Source organism: Protobothrops mucrosquamatus, unplaced genomic scaffold (genome assembly GCF_001527695.2).
Source record: "Protobothrops mucrosquamatus isolate PMUCROS unplaced genomic scaffold, P.Mucros_1.0 scaffold2004, whole genome shotgun sequence".
NCBI classification, from domain to species: Eukaryota; Metazoa; Chordata; class Lepidosauria; order Squamata; family Viperidae; genus Protobothrops; species Protobothrops mucrosquamatus.
In genome coordinates this window covers 451,164-469,006 of record NW_015388118.1, presented here as the reverse complement: position 1 = coordinate 469,006, position 17,843 = coordinate 451,164, and the positions used below count along the sequence as shown (strand labels likewise).

Sequence of the window (17,843 nt, the reverse complement as noted above, 5' to 3'; positions counted from 1 at the left end):
GCAACTAAGGCCAGAAAATTTGGATAAAACTATTTTTCTGTGACCTTGGATTGGAGGTGTGTGTATGTGTGCATGTGTGTTTGTGTATGTAGTGCAGGGATGAGCTATTGGGTTTATTCTCTGAGCTTAGTTGTTTTCCTGCAGATATTTTACTACTAAGCTAGGTTATATCATCAGTGAATGGGGAAAATTCAGTTAATTATAATAGTTTGTCCTGGCAGTCTGGATGAGGATGTGGCTTCTTCCTCCATGGTTCTTGATTAGGGACAGTGGTGGGATTCAGCCAGTTCGCACCAGTTCAGCAGAACCGGTAGCTAATTTTTTGTTGCCCAGGCCCAGAATGGACTTCCGGAAGCGGCATCCACACAGAGAACCAGTTGTTCACATATTTGAATCCCATCACTGGCAGTGTTCCTCAACCTTGACAATTTTAAGGCATGTGGACTTCAACTCCCAGAATTCCACAGCCAGCAATGCTGGCTGTGGAATTCTGGGAGTTGAAGTCCACATGCCTTAAAATTGTCAAGGTTGAGAAACACTGGATTAGGGTATTATTTCTTCCCTATTTATCTGGTGCTGTTTCTTCCTCATTAGAGTGCGTATTGCTAGGGAAGTTATGCTTTGGGCTGTTTCTTTCTTTCCTTGACTTTTAATTATATATTTTAAATGATATATATTTTTGTGTAGCAAGGCACTTTCTAATGAAATTGTATGGATATCTGTTACGTTGGAAGATGTTGTATATATAGGTGGTCCATGTTCTCTTTTCCTCCATACAACCTACCATATTGCAACAATGAAAAGGCGAACACTTCCACATATTAAAAAAAAAAAACCTTCTCTGAGAGAGCCAGCCAGCAGACTTATTACAACCTTTTGATATCATCGTGGCACACACACAAACCATCAAAATCCCTCCAAAGCATCTTAAGCCAGGGCTTTTCAACCAGTGGTACGGGTACCACCTGTGGTACATTGGCACCTGGCAGGTGGTACGCGACCATCCTAGAAAAGTGGTAGTGGGGGAGGGGAATGAGCTGAACCAGTGGCAGCACCGCACAAGCCTGAGTGAGAAATGGTTGGAGGGCTGTCAGGGCTCAACGGAAGTGCCAGGATCAGTGCCTCTTTCCAGCTGATCGGCGCTTCTTCGGGGCTGTCAGGACTCAGTGGAAGCGCCAGGATCAGCGCCAAGCTCCAGCTGGAGCTCGGCGCTGATCCTGGTGCTTCTGCTGAGCCCTGAAGAAGCACCAATCAGCTGGAAAGCAGCACTGATCCTGGTGCTTCTGTTGAGCCCAGAAGAAGCGACGATCAGCTGGAATGTTGCAGCATCTCCAGGGTCTTGTGATTTACATTCAAATGCTTGGCAACTGATTCATATTTATGATGGTCACAGTGTCCCAGGGTCATGTGAAGTGACCAAAACCTGCTGCAACCACCCAGTAGACAGGGGGAATAAAAACCAAACACCCCCTCACCCCACCCCCACTGCCAATCCTCAACAGAAATGCTCACAACAATGAAAACCTCGGACAGGAGGAAGAGCGCTGCTGGGCGCTGTCTTGCTCGGCTGTGGCTTGGGGGGCACTTTTTTCAGTGCCATTGTAACTTCGAACAGTCACTAAGCGAACTGTTGTAAGTCGAGGACTACTTGTACTTTATCACTTTTTTCCTTTTTTTTTGGTCATCAAGTTTTTGACACCTTGCTAGGCGACTGGTGGTACTCGGATGTTGCCATATCCTAAAAGTGGTACAATGGGTGAAAAGGTTGAAAAGCCCTGTCTTAAGCAACTCAGAGCTCAGCAACCAAAGAAGAAAAAAACAGGAGTAATCTACAACATACAGCGTAAGAACTGTAACAGCCAATATGTAGGATAGACAAATTGAAGATTGGCAGAACACATCCACACTGACAGATAGGAGACATAATGAAAATTACTTAGTCTCTCGACATAAAGAGAAGTTCAACCACAATTTGAATTGAATTGAATTAATATTTTAGTTCAAGCTAAATCCAAAAATGCTAGGGAGTTGCTGAAAGCTTGGCATTCTGACAAATCGGTCATCAGCAGATAGATAAATCCCAACTACATACCATTTAAAAGATATAACTAAAAGAATAAGCAAACTATATTGCCCCGTGCACTGATGATAATACCTAGCCTAATAACAAAATGTCTGCAGGAACACAATTACCTATTAATATAGCTTTTCCCAGCCTGATGGGCTCCAGATGTATTGGGATGATAACTTCCTGAATTCTAGCAACATGACCTATGCAGTCCTTGGTGCTATTGAGAGGGTTCAATGCAATGTTTTCTTTAAAAAAAGTTGACAAATTAATTCATTTACCAAATGGATTCTTAACAGCTGTCACATGCCTCTTTGGTTTTAGTTGGAAAGAACCTTTGACATCTCTTTCTCTGTTTTTAGAAGGAATTTCCCTCTCCAAATGCCAGGTCCCCTTGGACATTCTGCTTTCTTAACAGCCTTCCCTGGATCTCATTGGCAAATGGATGGCATTCCTTGGTTTAAACAGTAGGCATTAAGTTTCATGATAGTTGTGGAAGCCTCTTTCTTAATGGCAGGTTTCTTCAGTCAGCCAAACCAAGTTTTGGCAAGCAACAAGGTTAATGCATGCTAGTAAATGTAACAGAGATTGGCAGCTATAAACACACAGGTTCCCTGTGGTTGCTTTGGAAAATAAAAATTACAGCATGGAGAGTAATGTTTGCAAGTAAATCAGCCTGCTTCCCTCTCCCACCGAGAATTATTGGACAAATTTATTTTTGGATGGGCAGGCAAGGGATACAGCCTATAAGAGCATATTGCTTGGCTTTATCAAGGGTTCATATTTTTTAAGGCAGACTTTCCCAGCATGGTGCCCACCAGGTACCTTAACTGTAACTCCAGACTTGTATTGCTTCTGAAGGAAATTGGCTAAAGAAAGTCTGCCTTAAAGGAAAGGGTGAGAATATATCTCAGAACTAGAATCGAGATGGATTTTTTAAAATATCTACTTCATGATTCCCTCTGTGGCAGGTAAATGCTCTGAATGTTTGGTCTGGAAAGGCTTTGGCTCATAAGAGTGTTACCAGCCTGGAAGGAAGGAGAAGAGCGCATGTTGGTGTACAGAAAGTCCCTGATTCAGTCCTTTGGCATGAAATACTAGTAAGCTGGTCTAACGCGGTAGATGGCAGCTTCCCTAGTAGGGAAGGATTCAGTGGTTCCAGCTGACCAACCAGGCAGTTGATCCTAGACATCCTGTGATCTTCTAAAGATGTAGTGCTATGAGATTTTTGAGTATCTGACAGCATGGAGGGCACAAGGTTGCCTTCTTTTCTGTGGTTAATAAAAGCTGGTGCTAGTGCAACAAAAGTTTGGGGTATACAGGTAATCCTTGACCTACGACCACAATTGAGGCCAAAATTTATGTTGTTAAGTGAGACATTTGTTAAGTGAGTTTTGCCCCATTTTAGGACCTTTCTTGCCATAGTTGTTAAGCGAATCATTGCAGTTGACAAGTTAGTAACACAGTTGTTAAGTGAATCTGGCTTCCCCCATTGACTTTGCTTGTCAGAAGGTTGCAAAAGTTGATTATACAACCCCAGGACCCTGCAACCATCATAATTATGAACCAGTTACCAAGCGTCCAAATTTTGGGCATGTGACCATGAGATTGCTGCAACGGTCGTAAGTGTAAAGAACGGTCATAAGTCACTTTTTGCAGTGCTGTTGCAACTTTGAACTGTCACTAAATGAATTCTTGTAAGTTGAGGATTACCTCTACTTGTTACTTTTAGCAATCAAAGTGCCAACTAGTCATTGGTCTTCCTGTGTGATGGATGGATGGATGGATGGAGCTCAGCTGTCCCTTCAGTCTTCCACCTGATTTCATTTTCTGTTTTCTTTTCCAATAGACACTATTCTCTGACAACAAAACATAGACAGTCATGATTAAGCTCCACACCAGTGCTCATTCTGCCTCCTTGAGGTCTTCTATTTTTTAAGATTTGCACTTCTGTGTGCTAGGCTTCCCTCAGATTGCTCTCATCCCCTTTTTAATACCCCTGTTCTTAGAAGGGATTTAAGATTATTTTACAAAATTTCTAATCCAAGTTTTCTGAGCTCAAAGAGGCAAAAATGATCACTGTGAATTTTCATTTACAGTACCAGGACAATTTTACTCATTTAATCCTTTAGCAAATCCTGATCAATGTGCTCCATGCCTATTTAGGCTGCATTTGGATTTAAATTAAAGCTCTTTGACTCGGAATCTTAGTCCTGACACATACACAGAGCATCAGGTGGAGAAAGTGTTTGGGGTGGGGGAGATAAGCCCACTAAGAAGGGTCAGTTACAAAGCCAGCAGCAATTACAGAGAAGAAAGAAATGGGGACAAGGAAAAATTGTCACAGTTTTGAACAAAAATATAGCACAAAAAAAGCCAGGAATGTATCTTTTTGTGGTTGCAGCTTTCAAATCAATTTGTTAAATGGTTGTAGATAATACAGTACATTATTAATAAAATGACATTACCAGGGAAAGCAGATAATGACCCCTTTTGTCTTTTCAATGAGGGGTTGGCGCTTATTTTAAACCAAACTAAAACAAATGAATGAAGCCTATTGAAAACGATTATTTCTTTTCATTTAACACCACTATAAAATTATTATATGCCACAGCTTCCAGTTGATAACATTTTATTAGTATGTCCAAAAAGTGGGATCAGCTTATAAATAGAACTTCTTCAGTCTATGGAGTGACATTTAGTCATTTGGAGTAAGGTACTTTGTATTTTATAGTTATTTTATATAAGCAGCAAGCAAATAAGAAGAGACTGGACAGCCATTTGTCTGAAATGGTGTACGGTTCCTGCTTGAGCAGGAGGTTGGACTCGATGACCTCCAAGGTCCCTTCCAACTTTATTATTATTATTATTATTATTATTATTATTATTATTATTATTATTATTATTATTATTATTATTATTATTATTATTATTAAATGAATTTTCTAACATTATTCTTTCACTTCCTTATTTCAGGATCAAGAAGAAAATAAAGGTGCCACAAGTTGGCCTGAATTTTACATTGATCAGCTTAACTCCATGGCTGCTGTAAGTGGAATTATCTATTGTCTTATCTAAAAGGAAAAAATGTAAGAATTAAGAGCACGGCTCTGGGTAGTAAAGACATTTTTTAATCTTAATTTTAACGAATTGATAAATATTATGCATCATTTTATAATATTTATTATTCATATTATTCATATTTTGGGGGGAGAGATCATGAACCATGCACGGCACTGAACCATTGCTTAGTGGCCTTTTGACCTTCAGCTGCCATAAACGTAATTTCAAGGTTGCATAGCTATTCAGAAGGGCTAGAAATATGTTTATTTTAAAAGTGTGCATTATGATTCTTCAAAAGCAAAAATGCCCATAGTATGCTTTTGTTGAACCACTGATGTGTGACTCATTAAGTTCATTCATTAACTTGTGTACACCAACTCTGCTGCGATATTTTTGCTGCATTTTGTGTAAAGTAACCCTTTGGTGTCTTCACAGGTCTTCTGTCATATATTGTGCTATTGAGAAAATCAGTCTGCACATATAAGGCCTTTCCTGTACTGAGTGGTGCAGGGGAGGTATTAGCTTTGGCTTGTGATAATTATCATTAGAAGCCAAAGGTGTTTAAACAAAAAAAGATAAAGGTTGTGGTGAAAAGTTCAAGATCCGCTCACCCTCCATTTGTCTGAGAAGCAAAAGACCAGTTATGTTTGTAAATGGCAGGGAGAACTGGGGAGTGTTTGTTTCTGCAGACATTTCTATTGAATTTAGTAAGAGTTCCTTGATTAAAGAGACTCACATTAACTTTAAGGGAGCTAATTTACGGACTGTTGAATGTTACCTAGTTATGCAACAGAAGTGAGTGCTTAATAAAGCACCTGGAATTTTTATAGCGGGCTGCAGAGGCTTTCTTTCTGAATGCAGTACAATCTATTCAGCAGTTGTGAATTTCATATTGTGGTTATGTTGAGGATATGTGTGTGGGTATTTCTCCATGGTAAAGTCAAGCATTTTGGAGATAATTGGAAATTTATGTTTCTCAGAGATGAGTGATATTCAGCTAGAATAATAAACACCTTGCAAATATTCACTAAATATTGCACTATTGCTCTCTAAAGTTGTAATTAAAGAAAATCTCCCCCTGTTGAATTTTACCAATATGTTGCTGGCATAAAAGAATGCTATCATTGGTTAAATAGGAGCAGGGTGGCTTGAGCAGTTAGAATGCTGGGTTGAAGGTTAGCAAGCCCGTTTTTCGAGACCTGGGAGCTGCCATCTTTCGCCCCAAGTCATGCCAGGGATATGAAAGGAGCCTCCAAGGGCATCCCAGGACAATGGTGATGTCACTGGCTAATCCCTTCAACCCGGAAGCACCTGTGCAGCATTGGTTAAATACTTCTGTGGGACAGCTTCCTCTTTTAATGTCTCAGCGACAGTTGTCCAATTGCCTCACCAACTCAAAAACGGCTTTAATGGAAATAAGAATATAGTATGTGTATTTTTAAATTTTATTACCATCAAATGGTTGAATCATCATTAAGAAGAGACTGCACAGCCATTTGTCTGAAATGGTATAGGGTTTACTGCCTAAGCAGGGGGTTGGACTAGACCTCCATCCAACATTATTATTATTATTAATTATTATTAATAATTAAGTCCTTTCCAACATTATTATTATTATTAATTATTATTAATTATCTCTCTTGCTGGCATTTTAAAGCTAAATCCAGTCCACTACAGTAATGGATCAGGAAGAATAAACTGGAAAGCTGTGCTTGCTATTCATTTAGGCAAAACCAGACCCACAACTCTAGAATGGGAAAATATTGCTCAAAGTATGAAGAAAGTATCAATGAAGGAGAATATTTGTAGCTCAGGGTTGAAATGAGGGGTCCTTGGTGCTCTCTGAGTTTGCTCATTTTCTTGCATGAAACATCTGCAAGAAATAATAAAGTCTCTGACTCATCCCCAACATCATCTTTTGGGAACTTTTTTGGAGGGATAAAAGATTAGTTGTTCAGAAGAGAAAATCTACCATTAAAATATCAACTATAAAATGATGATCAGAGTTAAATATCATATAGCTTATCCAATGGGGGACTGTACTTATCCTGATGCAAAATCCTACAGAAGGGGCTCCTGATAGCCATTCTGAAAATCAGAAGAACCATTTTTAATTTATCTCATTTTACAAAAATAAAGAAAATGGGATATGAAAAAGAAAAACAGAAACAAAAAATGGAATATTAAAATGTTTCTCCTGAACTTGTGGTATTTGTAGAGAGAGATTTCATGCTCTTTGTCAGGTCCTGACTGTTTCTTCCTGCATAGTCCAGGTCCATAAACCTTTATGAGGAAGCTACTGACAGGAATTTTGTGAAGAGGTCTTTTTGGCTGGCTGGCTTGGGCGCTGTATTGTGGTGGTAAATGGATTCATTATGGCCATTTTGCTATTGCATTGTCGCTGGCTGACAAACACTTTCAGCACAGTTTATTTGTGGAAAGTACAGTAGGTAAATAAACTATATTGAACAGGTGGCTGCTACTAATTTTCTCAACTTGTGCAGAGAAAGTCATTGATTGCTTTGGAAAAAGAAGATGAAGAGGAACGAAACAAAACTATAGAGAGTTTGAAAACAGCACTAAGGACCAAACCTATGAGGTAATTTGATTTTTGGTTGCTGTTGCTGCTAGGTAACTAAATTCTTTGCCTTTTCTTCTTTAGTATAAAGATTCTTAAAATAATCTCTTCATTGTAATACCAATCAGCTCTAATTTGCTGAGATGTGTTAACTTAATTCCTCTTATCACCTAGATGTTCAGAATCACAAGTCCCATCTTTCCAGTAAAAATTCCCCCACCTCTTTTTTCTGAAGTTTAGGGATGTTGCAATCAGTCACATTACAGAGCCATCATTTTCTTTATTCTGCATTATAGAAACCATCCTGCTTGGCTAGTGAATGCTATCCTGCCAATGATAGGAATGTCTTGAATTTAGACCATACTATTAAAATTCAAATTTTTACAGCATTAAAAATTATTTTAAAGAATGGAGATTCAAATTCTATCCACAGACAAGTGGAAAAAGTTCATAGTAAATGTCTTCCATCAGAGAAGACCCTGCAATGTTTATACTGCCACCAAATAATCATCTTTCCTATACATACCTTCTGCATCTCTTAGCAGTGATCAGGCTGTTTAGACTTCGAATGCTCAGTTTTGGGAAGTATGAAATGTTCAGAGATTTTTCTGTTCTGAACTCAAAAATGGTCAAGCCATCTTGAAACTGGTTTTTTTTCTTTTTCTAACAATATCCCCAGAAGCTACCAGAATATAGGAATAGCAGTTAGACTTGTATACTGCTTCATAATGTTTTACAGCCCTCTCTAAGCGGTTTACAGAGTCAGCATATTGCCCCCAACAATCTGGGTCCTCATTCCACCTCAGAAGGATGGAAGGCTGAGTCAACCTTGAGCCAGTCAGGATCGAACCCTTGGCAGTCAGCAGAATTAGCCTGCAATACTGCATTCTAACCACTGCACCACCACAGCTATCTTATCTATTTATGGGTAAGGAAATCTATTATCCCTACACTGAGAGATTATTTTAATATATGTTTTAGGAATCCTTTGAAGTTAAACTAAATTACGACTTTAAGAAAGTGATCTTCCTCTTTTGTGTTCCTTCATTTTTTTCCCTGATAGGTTTGTAACTCGATTCATTGATCTGGATGGCTTGTCATGCATTCTGAACTTCCTGAAAAGCATGGACTATGAGACTGCGGAATCTCGAATCCATACCTCTCTCATTGGGTGCATCAAAGCCCTGATGAACAACTCTCTTGGGAGAGCCCATGTCCTGGCCCACTCAGAGAGTATTAATGTAATTGCTCAGAGTCTGAGCACTGAAAACATTAAGACTAAGGTGGCGGTGCTGGAAATCATGGGCGCTGTGTGCCTGGTTCCTGGCGGTCACAAAAAGGTACTAGAGGCCATGGTGCACTACCAAAAATATGCCAGTGAACGGACTCGCTTTCAGGTATGGAGCATCAAATTACTCCTTAAATGGAATGATTATTTTTAATATTCCACAGCATAAGCATTTATTTTTGTCCCAAACAAAGATGCAGTAGCCCTTGAGGTCATTTAATCTCAAACATAACCACCACCATGTTGAGTAAAAACACAATGACATGCTCACCCAACCTGCAGACTTCCTCTGTGTATTACAAAAATTGTCTAACACAATTGGGTCCTGTGATGGCTTTTTAAGAAGGGGTAGAACACTCTCTCCTGAAGCATTGACAGGGCTACCCTTCTCTCAAGGATGGATTCACCATAAATGGACCCAATCACAGATTATCTTCTGGGAGGACTTAGCCATATAGGAGTGACATCAGTCTACCCCACAGCCCGAGGAATCTTCTCTGTAAAAATTATTCTCCTTTTCTCCTTGCTTTCCTGTGCACAAACTGAGGCAAATCTAAGTTACATAAATCAATTAAACTTTACTTCTTTAAGTCTCTTTATTCTTGGCAGTGGTCAACACCAGAGTTTTATGCCCTGAATCTAACTGATACCAAATACATTACTATATTTTATTGATAAGTGCGTCATTTGCTTAGTTTTACACAGCCGTATGAAGCTACCTTAAGTTACCCATAGATCTACTATGTCGATATGTTTACGAGAATGCATGAAAAAGAGTAAAAAGGAGGAAAATATACTTTTTATCTTTAATAAAAAAAATTAAAATGAGACTAATTTTGATAGAATTTTGTTCCTCTCCTAGTGTTTAGTACCACTATGAAATTGATAAAAAAAATTCTAATTTGCAGACATTAATAAATGATTTGGATAGAAGTACAGGACGATACCGAGATGAAGTAAGCCTCAAGACAGCGATTATGTCTTTTATCAATGCTGTTCTAAGCCAAGGAGCTGGAGTGGTAAGTTCAGAAGCTACAGACAGGGGCTTTATAACATTGATTGGGTCACTGTCGTGTTTGAACAAGGATTCTAGAAACAATAGCTAAAATCATCTCAATGGGATATCTTGCACCCTACTGGCAGCCATAACAGAGTAAGTTTCGATAGGGCAGATATGGGATACAGGTACTCCTGTTTTCATAGGATAACAGAATGATTTCTCATTAATTAAGACCTTAGGTTAACTTGATAATTTATCTGAGAAAGGTAGAGGAACTGTGAAAAGTACACAAAAGAATTGTCTTGCACATTCCAGGTCCGAGAAGATAATCAGAATATTTTGGCAGAGGTCTTTTCCCCATCCCAGTTTCTTGAAAGACCAGAACAGAAAGATGCCCAGGAAACACAAGTTATCCTTTAAGAAAAGGGTGCTTCCCAGGCATCTTTCTATCCTGCTTGAAACACAGACACTCACTTTCTCACTCTGGCCCAAATAGAAATAATATCCTATGTGCAGTGGTGGGATTCAGCCGGTTTGCACCACTTCAGCAGAACCGGTAGCTAATTTTTTGTTGGCCAGGCCCAGAATGGACTTCCGGAAGTGGCATCCACACAGAGAACCAGTTGTTCACATATTTGAATCCCACCACTGCCTATGTGCATAATTTGCCTACCACTGAATTATGATTCTTCTAGTGTCTGAAGAACTTGGTGCCTCCAGCTATGATGAATAACTCTCACAGCTTCTTTTAAACTATTGGTGATGTTGGAGACCAGTAGGAATTAATGCCCACAATATTTAAAGAGTAGATTTGTATTTCCCTAATGTATACCCACATTTTTCCTCTTTTTCTATTATTGTCACCATCTGACTGTTTAGGAAAGAGATATAAGCTGTATCTCTGTTCCTCTTGCTTGCTTTGTTTTTGACAAGTCAGTGGAACCAATAAAAAGTAAATCTGATGGAAGAGACTTAAAATGATGAACCCCATTTTCTTGCCTGCCTGAATCCTAATGTCTACGCGACTTCATCCGTCTTGTCTTATCCCAGTGTTACTGTAACTCCGTAATTTCCAGAAAGTTTCCTAATCTACATGTTTTGGGACTGCTATTCATTTGTTGCATGGGTCCCCATCTTTCTTTTTTACTTCTTTGATAAAACAAGGGCAGTACTATGGCTCAGTGGTCAAGACGCTGGGCTTATCAGCTGGAAAGCTTATAGAAAGCCAAGAGCCCATGTTCAAAACCCAAGCACCGTGTGTCAGGAGGTTACTGCATTCTGCATTTTCATGCTGGCCGCATGATGACAGAAGCCTCTCTCAGACAACACAGGCTCCCTCTGCTGAGAATCCAAGATGAGTACTGCGCCCTTGAGTCAGTCACAACTGGACAGGGGAAACCTTTAAACCTTTAATGGTGAAACAACTGTACTATTATTCTAACAGGAACCATTTTGAAAGATTGCCATCTTCTTTTCCTCTTTCCCAGGAAAGTCTGGACTTCAGACTCCACCTGAGATATGAATTCCTCATGCTTGGAATTCAGCCTGTAATTGACAAATTAAGAGAACATGAAAATTCCACATTAGATAGGTAAGTATGTGATTTGTAATGTCGTTTAAAATATCTTATCTGCCTTCTTATTCATTCTCCCTGGATTTTATGTTAAAGGAAATGGATAGTATATCTTTACCCATCCTAATGTAAAGAAATTGCTCTAAAATTTTGAATTTTTTCCTAAGCTAGGTGGAATTCTATCATATTAAGCCAGGATTTAATGCACAGGAGCCTCTGCAAGCTCCAGTAAACCTTAGACCTGAGTGCTCTCCCCCTTCTCTAACTGCTTCACAAATAGGAAAATTCCTGCCAGGCTTACTTTTATCTTTCTTCATCCCAGACTTATTATGGTTTGTTAAGTAACTAGCAAAACTACTCAGGTTTGGTTATTGGCTTGTTTTCCAATTGGCTGGACTTTGTTTAACTCATGATGCCTAATTCATGCAAGTGATAAACCAAATATCAGGAAGATGAAATTGATTTTTTTTTTCGTCTGGCTTCATCAGAAGAGAAGAGAACGAAGCATGCATGGTTGCACAGGTTTTGCTCATAATGCTCAATTCTGACTTAATGTTAAATTCAAGTCTAGTGAAAATTATCATGAACGCTTTTAACTGATTGCAGAGAATATCAAGAACAACTATTTACAGCGAACAACTAAATCTCAGTTCCATTTCAGAATTCATTGCTGCCTTAGCACTTAAAATGACCCATTCTCTTGGGGAGAATCAATCATGTTGATATTTTATTTCCCCCCCCCCTTTTATTTAAAGCTAATGGTTCCTCCTTCAACCATAACATCTACCTGTCTTGTGCTTTCTTATCATTTTGAGTACAAAATAGGCGTCACATTTTTAAACAATCAAAATAAATCCTGAACACTCTTATTCAAAACCTAAGAGGAATAAATAAAGCTCTGGCCAGTGTTAGGTGGCTCCAACAACTTGCATCATTGCCCCATCTTTTAAAAAATAAGTTCAGTCCCAGACCATCAACAGTTTATCCACCCCTGATATAAATCCCAACCATGCAGCCAGCCACTCTGCTTGGCACCCATAGAAAATATTCTTATGGGGAGTTTCTACCCAATTGTCTGAGTCCCTCTGAAATATGAGTATAAGTAGTCCTTGACTTATGACCACATTGAGCCCCAAATTTCTGTTACTAAGTGAGAAAGTTGTTAAGTGAATTTTGTCCCATTTTATGACCTTTCTTGCCACAGTTTTTAAGTGAATCACTAAGTTAGTGACAAAGTTGTCAACTGAATCTGGTTTCCCCATTGACTTTGCTTGTCAGAAGGTCGCAAAAAGTGATCACATGACCCCAGGACACTGCAACTGTCATAAATATGAACCAGTTGCTAAAAGCGTCTTAATTTTTTTGATCACATGACCATGGGGATACTACAGTGTGACAAATGGCTGTAAATCACTTTTTTCAGTGTCGTCGTAACTTTGAACAGTCACTAAACGAACTGTTGCAAGCCGAGGAGTGCCTGTACAGCCCCTTTAGAACTAGCATGATAAGCAAAGAATGACTTATTGTGGAGAGTCAGCTGAATAGATGGAATTCTGAAGGTGGCTGGTTCTTGTGCTTACTTTCCTGCTTTTAAATCTGAGAAAGAATTGGGTCTCTCTAAAGTTGAGGACAAATACATTTTTATTACAGCTACAGGTAGTCCTCAATTTATGACCAGTCGCTTAGCGACCATTTATAATTACAAAGGACCTGCCCGAGGCTATTTATAACCTGGATTCGTAGTCCTGATGGCCGCTGCCCAGTGATTTATAATGGTTTTTGCTGGAAACTGCATTTATTTCCAGTTTCCGGCAACAATAGACCCATTGCAAACAATGGATTCACTTACCAACTGCAGCGTTTGTTTTACAACCACCACATTCACTTAATGACTGCCATTAAAAAGGTTATAAAATTGAGCATGGTCACATGGTGGCCTGTTTAACAACAAGCATAACTTGCAACCATAATTCTGGGTTCAGTTATAATTGTAAGTCAAGGACTAACTGTATAAACTCTTCTGAATGAAATGTTATTAAATGCCCTGCCTCTACTAAATGTAGTGGGATGTTCTTGCCAAACCTATTAGCAAAATTGCTTCAGTAAGGGATTGCCCTAAGTTGCCTCTTCTCCTCCCTCCAGGCATTTAGATTTTTTTGAAATGCTCCGAAATGAAGATGAGTTGGAGTTTGCCAAAAGATTTGAATTGGTATGTATATACTACTATTTTGCTACATTTGGATTGAGTAAGAAAAATATTCTGGCCAAGAAAGGATCATTGTTAAGAACTGAATCATATCTCAGCCATTTTACAATTATCCTTGAACACTTGCCCAAAATGATTAAGTTACATTTTAATTATAACTTTCAGGAGATTGCGTTTCTTCCTCCCCTATTCCATCTTTGCCCAACTTTCATATAAATGATTCACCCTGATCCTTCCTTTTTCATAGCTGTGGGCTATTTTTCAGTAAGTAGCAAGATTTTCACAAATTTTAAAGTATTATATGTTCTGCTACTGTACATCAGAGATAATCACTTTTTTGATCAGACTGACCTCTTGGATACGTGCAAAATCTTGTTAAGAACTGTCAAGTTCCTCTTTATATATTGCCATTTTGCCAATTTTATTCATTCATTTTTACATTTCTTAGTATACATTCACCTATATATAGCAAAGTCCAGCTTGACTAAGTTGATTGGAAGCAAAAAGAAATTAGAGGTAGCAACTTTGCCTGGAGAATGATTATGTGTGAAAATACTAATCTTAATCTCAATTGTTTTGCCCCATCGAAATAACCAAAGGTTCATATAGATACAAAAAGTGCAACCCAGATGTTTGAGCTCACAAGAAAGAGATTGACTCATACAGAAGCCTACCCGCATTTTATGTCTATACTTCACCACTGCCTCCAAATGCCTTGTGAGTACAAAAAGTAACTTTAGGATTTTATTGATATTCATAGTAGATATTTTGGAATTGAAGTACATGGTTTGAAATGCAGGCTTCCTCTGAACGGTTAGAAATGCTATAACTTTAATAAGTCCTATTATAGGGGTATATTATTATAGTCAATGTGTGATTATTGTACAGAAGCAATGAGAGTTGCAGTCTATGCATCTTACTAATTTTGAAGTACATATGGGTGAATGGATGGATGGATAAATGAAGAGAGAGAGAGAGAGAGAGAGATAAATAGAGTGAAAGAGAGAGGACATGTTAAAAGAGTGATAAATTGGTTGGTTGGCATGGGGGCAATTGCCTAAATAAACTAGGAATTAAATCTTTAAGGATAACTTTAGCTCAAACCAGATAGTACTTTCCAGTCTTCATTGCATTGCTGGAGAAGACCTGCGAAGGACAGATTGGATTTACATCATTTAAAAAAAGCAAATACCACCAAATGCTAAAAATGGAGGAAAAGATGTGTAAGTGCAAAGGAATTGCTGTATGAAAACTATTCTCAGTTACATCCAGTTCTTCAGGATTAGCTTGTACTTTCATAAAATCCCATGAAATTGGAAGAGGTCACTTAAACCAATAAGTCCACTTCTCTATGTAGAGCAGGGCTCCCAGTTAACATATCCTCCCTACATAGCCATCATGTTTCTTTTTTTAAAAAAAAGTAGTTCATGCAATTGCTGATCAAATTTTGTATGCTAATTATCTACATGGAAACCACCTTCTTTGAGCCATACATTTCCAAAGTGTGCTCATAAATGTCTTGACAAAACACTGCTTTCTAGAAAGTCATATCACATTCAGCTTAGAAACGTTTATTATACCATTTGCCTACATTTGTTGGTTACTCAACTACACAGATGTATGCAAGTATTTCCTCCACTGGAAAGGCATTCTGAAGGATAAGATTTTGACCTTCTGTCAGAAGCATTTGCTTAAGGGCTGCACCCTGACATGTTTCACATAGTTGATTCGGTATTACTTTCAAAAATTTGTTCCATATCAAATATGGAGAAGTATCTGTTGCAAATGTCAACCTTGTCCTTACCGACAATTATTTCTTCCTATCTGCTCTCCCTTTGAAAATGGCTGTATAATTCTATTCTTGCCAGGCATATCTGAGTACAGTAATCTCTTGGTTGCTATCTCCTAGCATTGAGCTTTATCCTTCTCTTTCTTACGGAAATTATTTGAATAATTTTGAACTGCACTATTAATATATGAGAATTATGATTATGTTTGTTAATAGTTGTTCTAGTGTCTTTTCTAACAACAATAATTTGTCACTATATTCAAAAAAATGCAAGAGTAGTGTACGGTTCATTTTGTAAAAGATTATCTAGGCATTTTCCAATTTCAGGGCATCAAATGTATATATGCTTTCCATCATATTCGCCAGTGCTGTTTTGCAAGGCTTATAATCAAATTTGCCTCTTGTAAAAGCATGCAAAAGTGACATTATATATATTCCACGCTTTATTTATGCAATATCCCAAACACCAATATTTATATTGATATAAATTAAGGCATGACTCATAAGTACAAAGGGGTAAATTTGTAGTTCACTTTTGCATGCTTTTATTCGTAATTCCACAGACGCATTATTCATCCATTTCTTGGAGGAGGGGGACTTGCAGATTATGAGTTAAATTGCATAATATGTTATTTTCTTTCAAAAATACTGCACATAGTTTTATAAATACACTTGGATACTGGGACACAGTATTCAAAAAATTTAAAATAAGATATTTGTGTTCCTGGGTATACAGTCGTCCAATAAGACCATGTCACATTTCTCAATTTTTTCTTCAAAGATTAATTTCTCAAGCTTTTTTATTTATAACAAAAAATCACATCATTTGCAACTGGCTATTTCTGTCAATATCCTTCAGTGTTTGATTACTGTGGGGGGCAGACTGTTACAGAACCAAAGTGACTATTTCATTAAGCCCAGTTTTAGTAGCATGCATAAAATATCCTTTTTATTAGGAAGAAAGAGCATCTCTTAGGTGGGGCTCTGATATATAATGATCAAGGTTAGGAAAAGCAGTTTTCTGCTGACACCCCTCTACCCCAACCTATAGCAACTATTTCACCACTAAAGCACCATTTCCTGTAAAAAGCATCTGGGAATGGAGATTTGTTTAAATTGACATATGCTTCCTTTTCCCACCCTTCACATTCATTCACAGTTTTTCTCTCCCTTTTAGATAAGAGAAACGGCAACACCGTCCAGTACTGGTTACTGCTGGATCGTATTATACAACAAATAGTTATTCAAAATGATAAAGGGCAGGACCCTGACTCAACACCCCTGGAGAACTTTAATATCAAAAATGTTGTCCGAATGTAAGGGCCTTCCTTTATTTCTGCAGTAAATGATTTTTTTTTAACCTTGCATGTCTTCTCTATTTCATATGAGTGGGTTGCTTGTTTATTTTGATTTTTGAATTAGTCCTAAACAAATCTACGCAATTTAGAAATAGTGACAGAACTTCTTAATATCTGGAATGTAAAAAAGGATTTCTATTTAATCAAGTTATCTATATTGCCAATAACTTCACCCCCAAAAGAAATATTTTGGTGTACATTCCGTAGCATTGTGGTACTCTGAGCAAAAGCTGGAGAATATTCTACCTAATAAATTGTATGAAAAAAGAACTTCTCTTTGAAAAAACTGTCAATATTTTATAAGCATTCATTAATGTTATTCAAAATAGCAATATGTAAACAAAATGACTTGCCACTGTAAACTGTTTTGTGGTAAGAAAACTGAACAAGTTTAAATACTAATTGAACAAGTAGAGATGCAATTTTCTAGGTTTTCCATAGATTTCATCTTGGCGTCTTGCCTTTGCTAATCATGTGGTGCTTATATTTATTAGAAATTAATTTCTTTTTTCCCCCTAGGCTGGTTAATGAAAATGAAGTGAAACAATGGAAAGAACAAGCAGAAAAAATGAGAAAAGGTAAATGATAAAAGTAGAGAGCCCCACCTTAAGAGGACTTTAGCCTGTTAGGACTGAGGAAAAAATTCTACTTGAGGTTTTGTAGATTCAGTGGCAGTTGATGACAGCAATATGAGCTCACTCAGATTAAGGCAACTTCTGGAATATCATGGTTGTTGTAAAGGGAAATGACATCATAGAAGCGAAAAGGTTACGGCCTGGATTCAATTTAAATGTGTGGGGAAAGAATACAGAGGTTAGGTGATTAATTTGAACTTTAAACACTATAAGAAAGTGGTACAAAATCTAAACCTGCAGTAGAAAAGAAAGAAGGGGAGAGCTTCTGACATGGGATTTTCCACA

At 37.9% G+C, this 17,843-nt stretch overlaps 1 protein-coding gene across 3 annotated transcripts in view; it reads left to right on the top strand.

The window, feature by feature from the left end:
- DAAM1 (dishevelled associated activator of morphogenesis 1) overlaps positions 1 to 17,843 on the top strand; it is a 99,870-nt gene that overhangs the window by 40,378 nt on the left and 41,649 nt on the right. For all 3 annotated transcript variants that reach the window (XM_015823828.2, XM_015823827.2, XM_015823829.2), the window contains exons 3-11: positions 5,045 to 5,116; positions 7,636 to 7,730; positions 8,773 to 9,106; positions 9,906 to 10,016; positions 11,485 to 11,588; positions 13,713 to 13,779; positions 14,376 to 14,493; positions 16,743 to 16,881; positions 17,443 to 17,501. In XM_015823828.2, the coding sequence (XP_015679314.1) occupies positions 5,045 to 5,116; positions 7,636 to 7,730; positions 8,773 to 9,106; positions 9,906 to 10,016; positions 11,485 to 11,588; positions 13,713 to 13,779; positions 14,376 to 14,493; positions 16,743 to 16,881; positions 17,443 to 17,501 (1,099 nt within the window). The remainder of the gene's footprint in view (positions 1 to 5,044; positions 5,117 to 7,635; positions 7,731 to 8,772; positions 9,107 to 9,905; positions 10,017 to 11,484; positions 11,589 to 13,712; positions 13,780 to 14,375; positions 14,494 to 16,742; positions 16,882 to 17,442; positions 17,502 to 17,843) is intronic.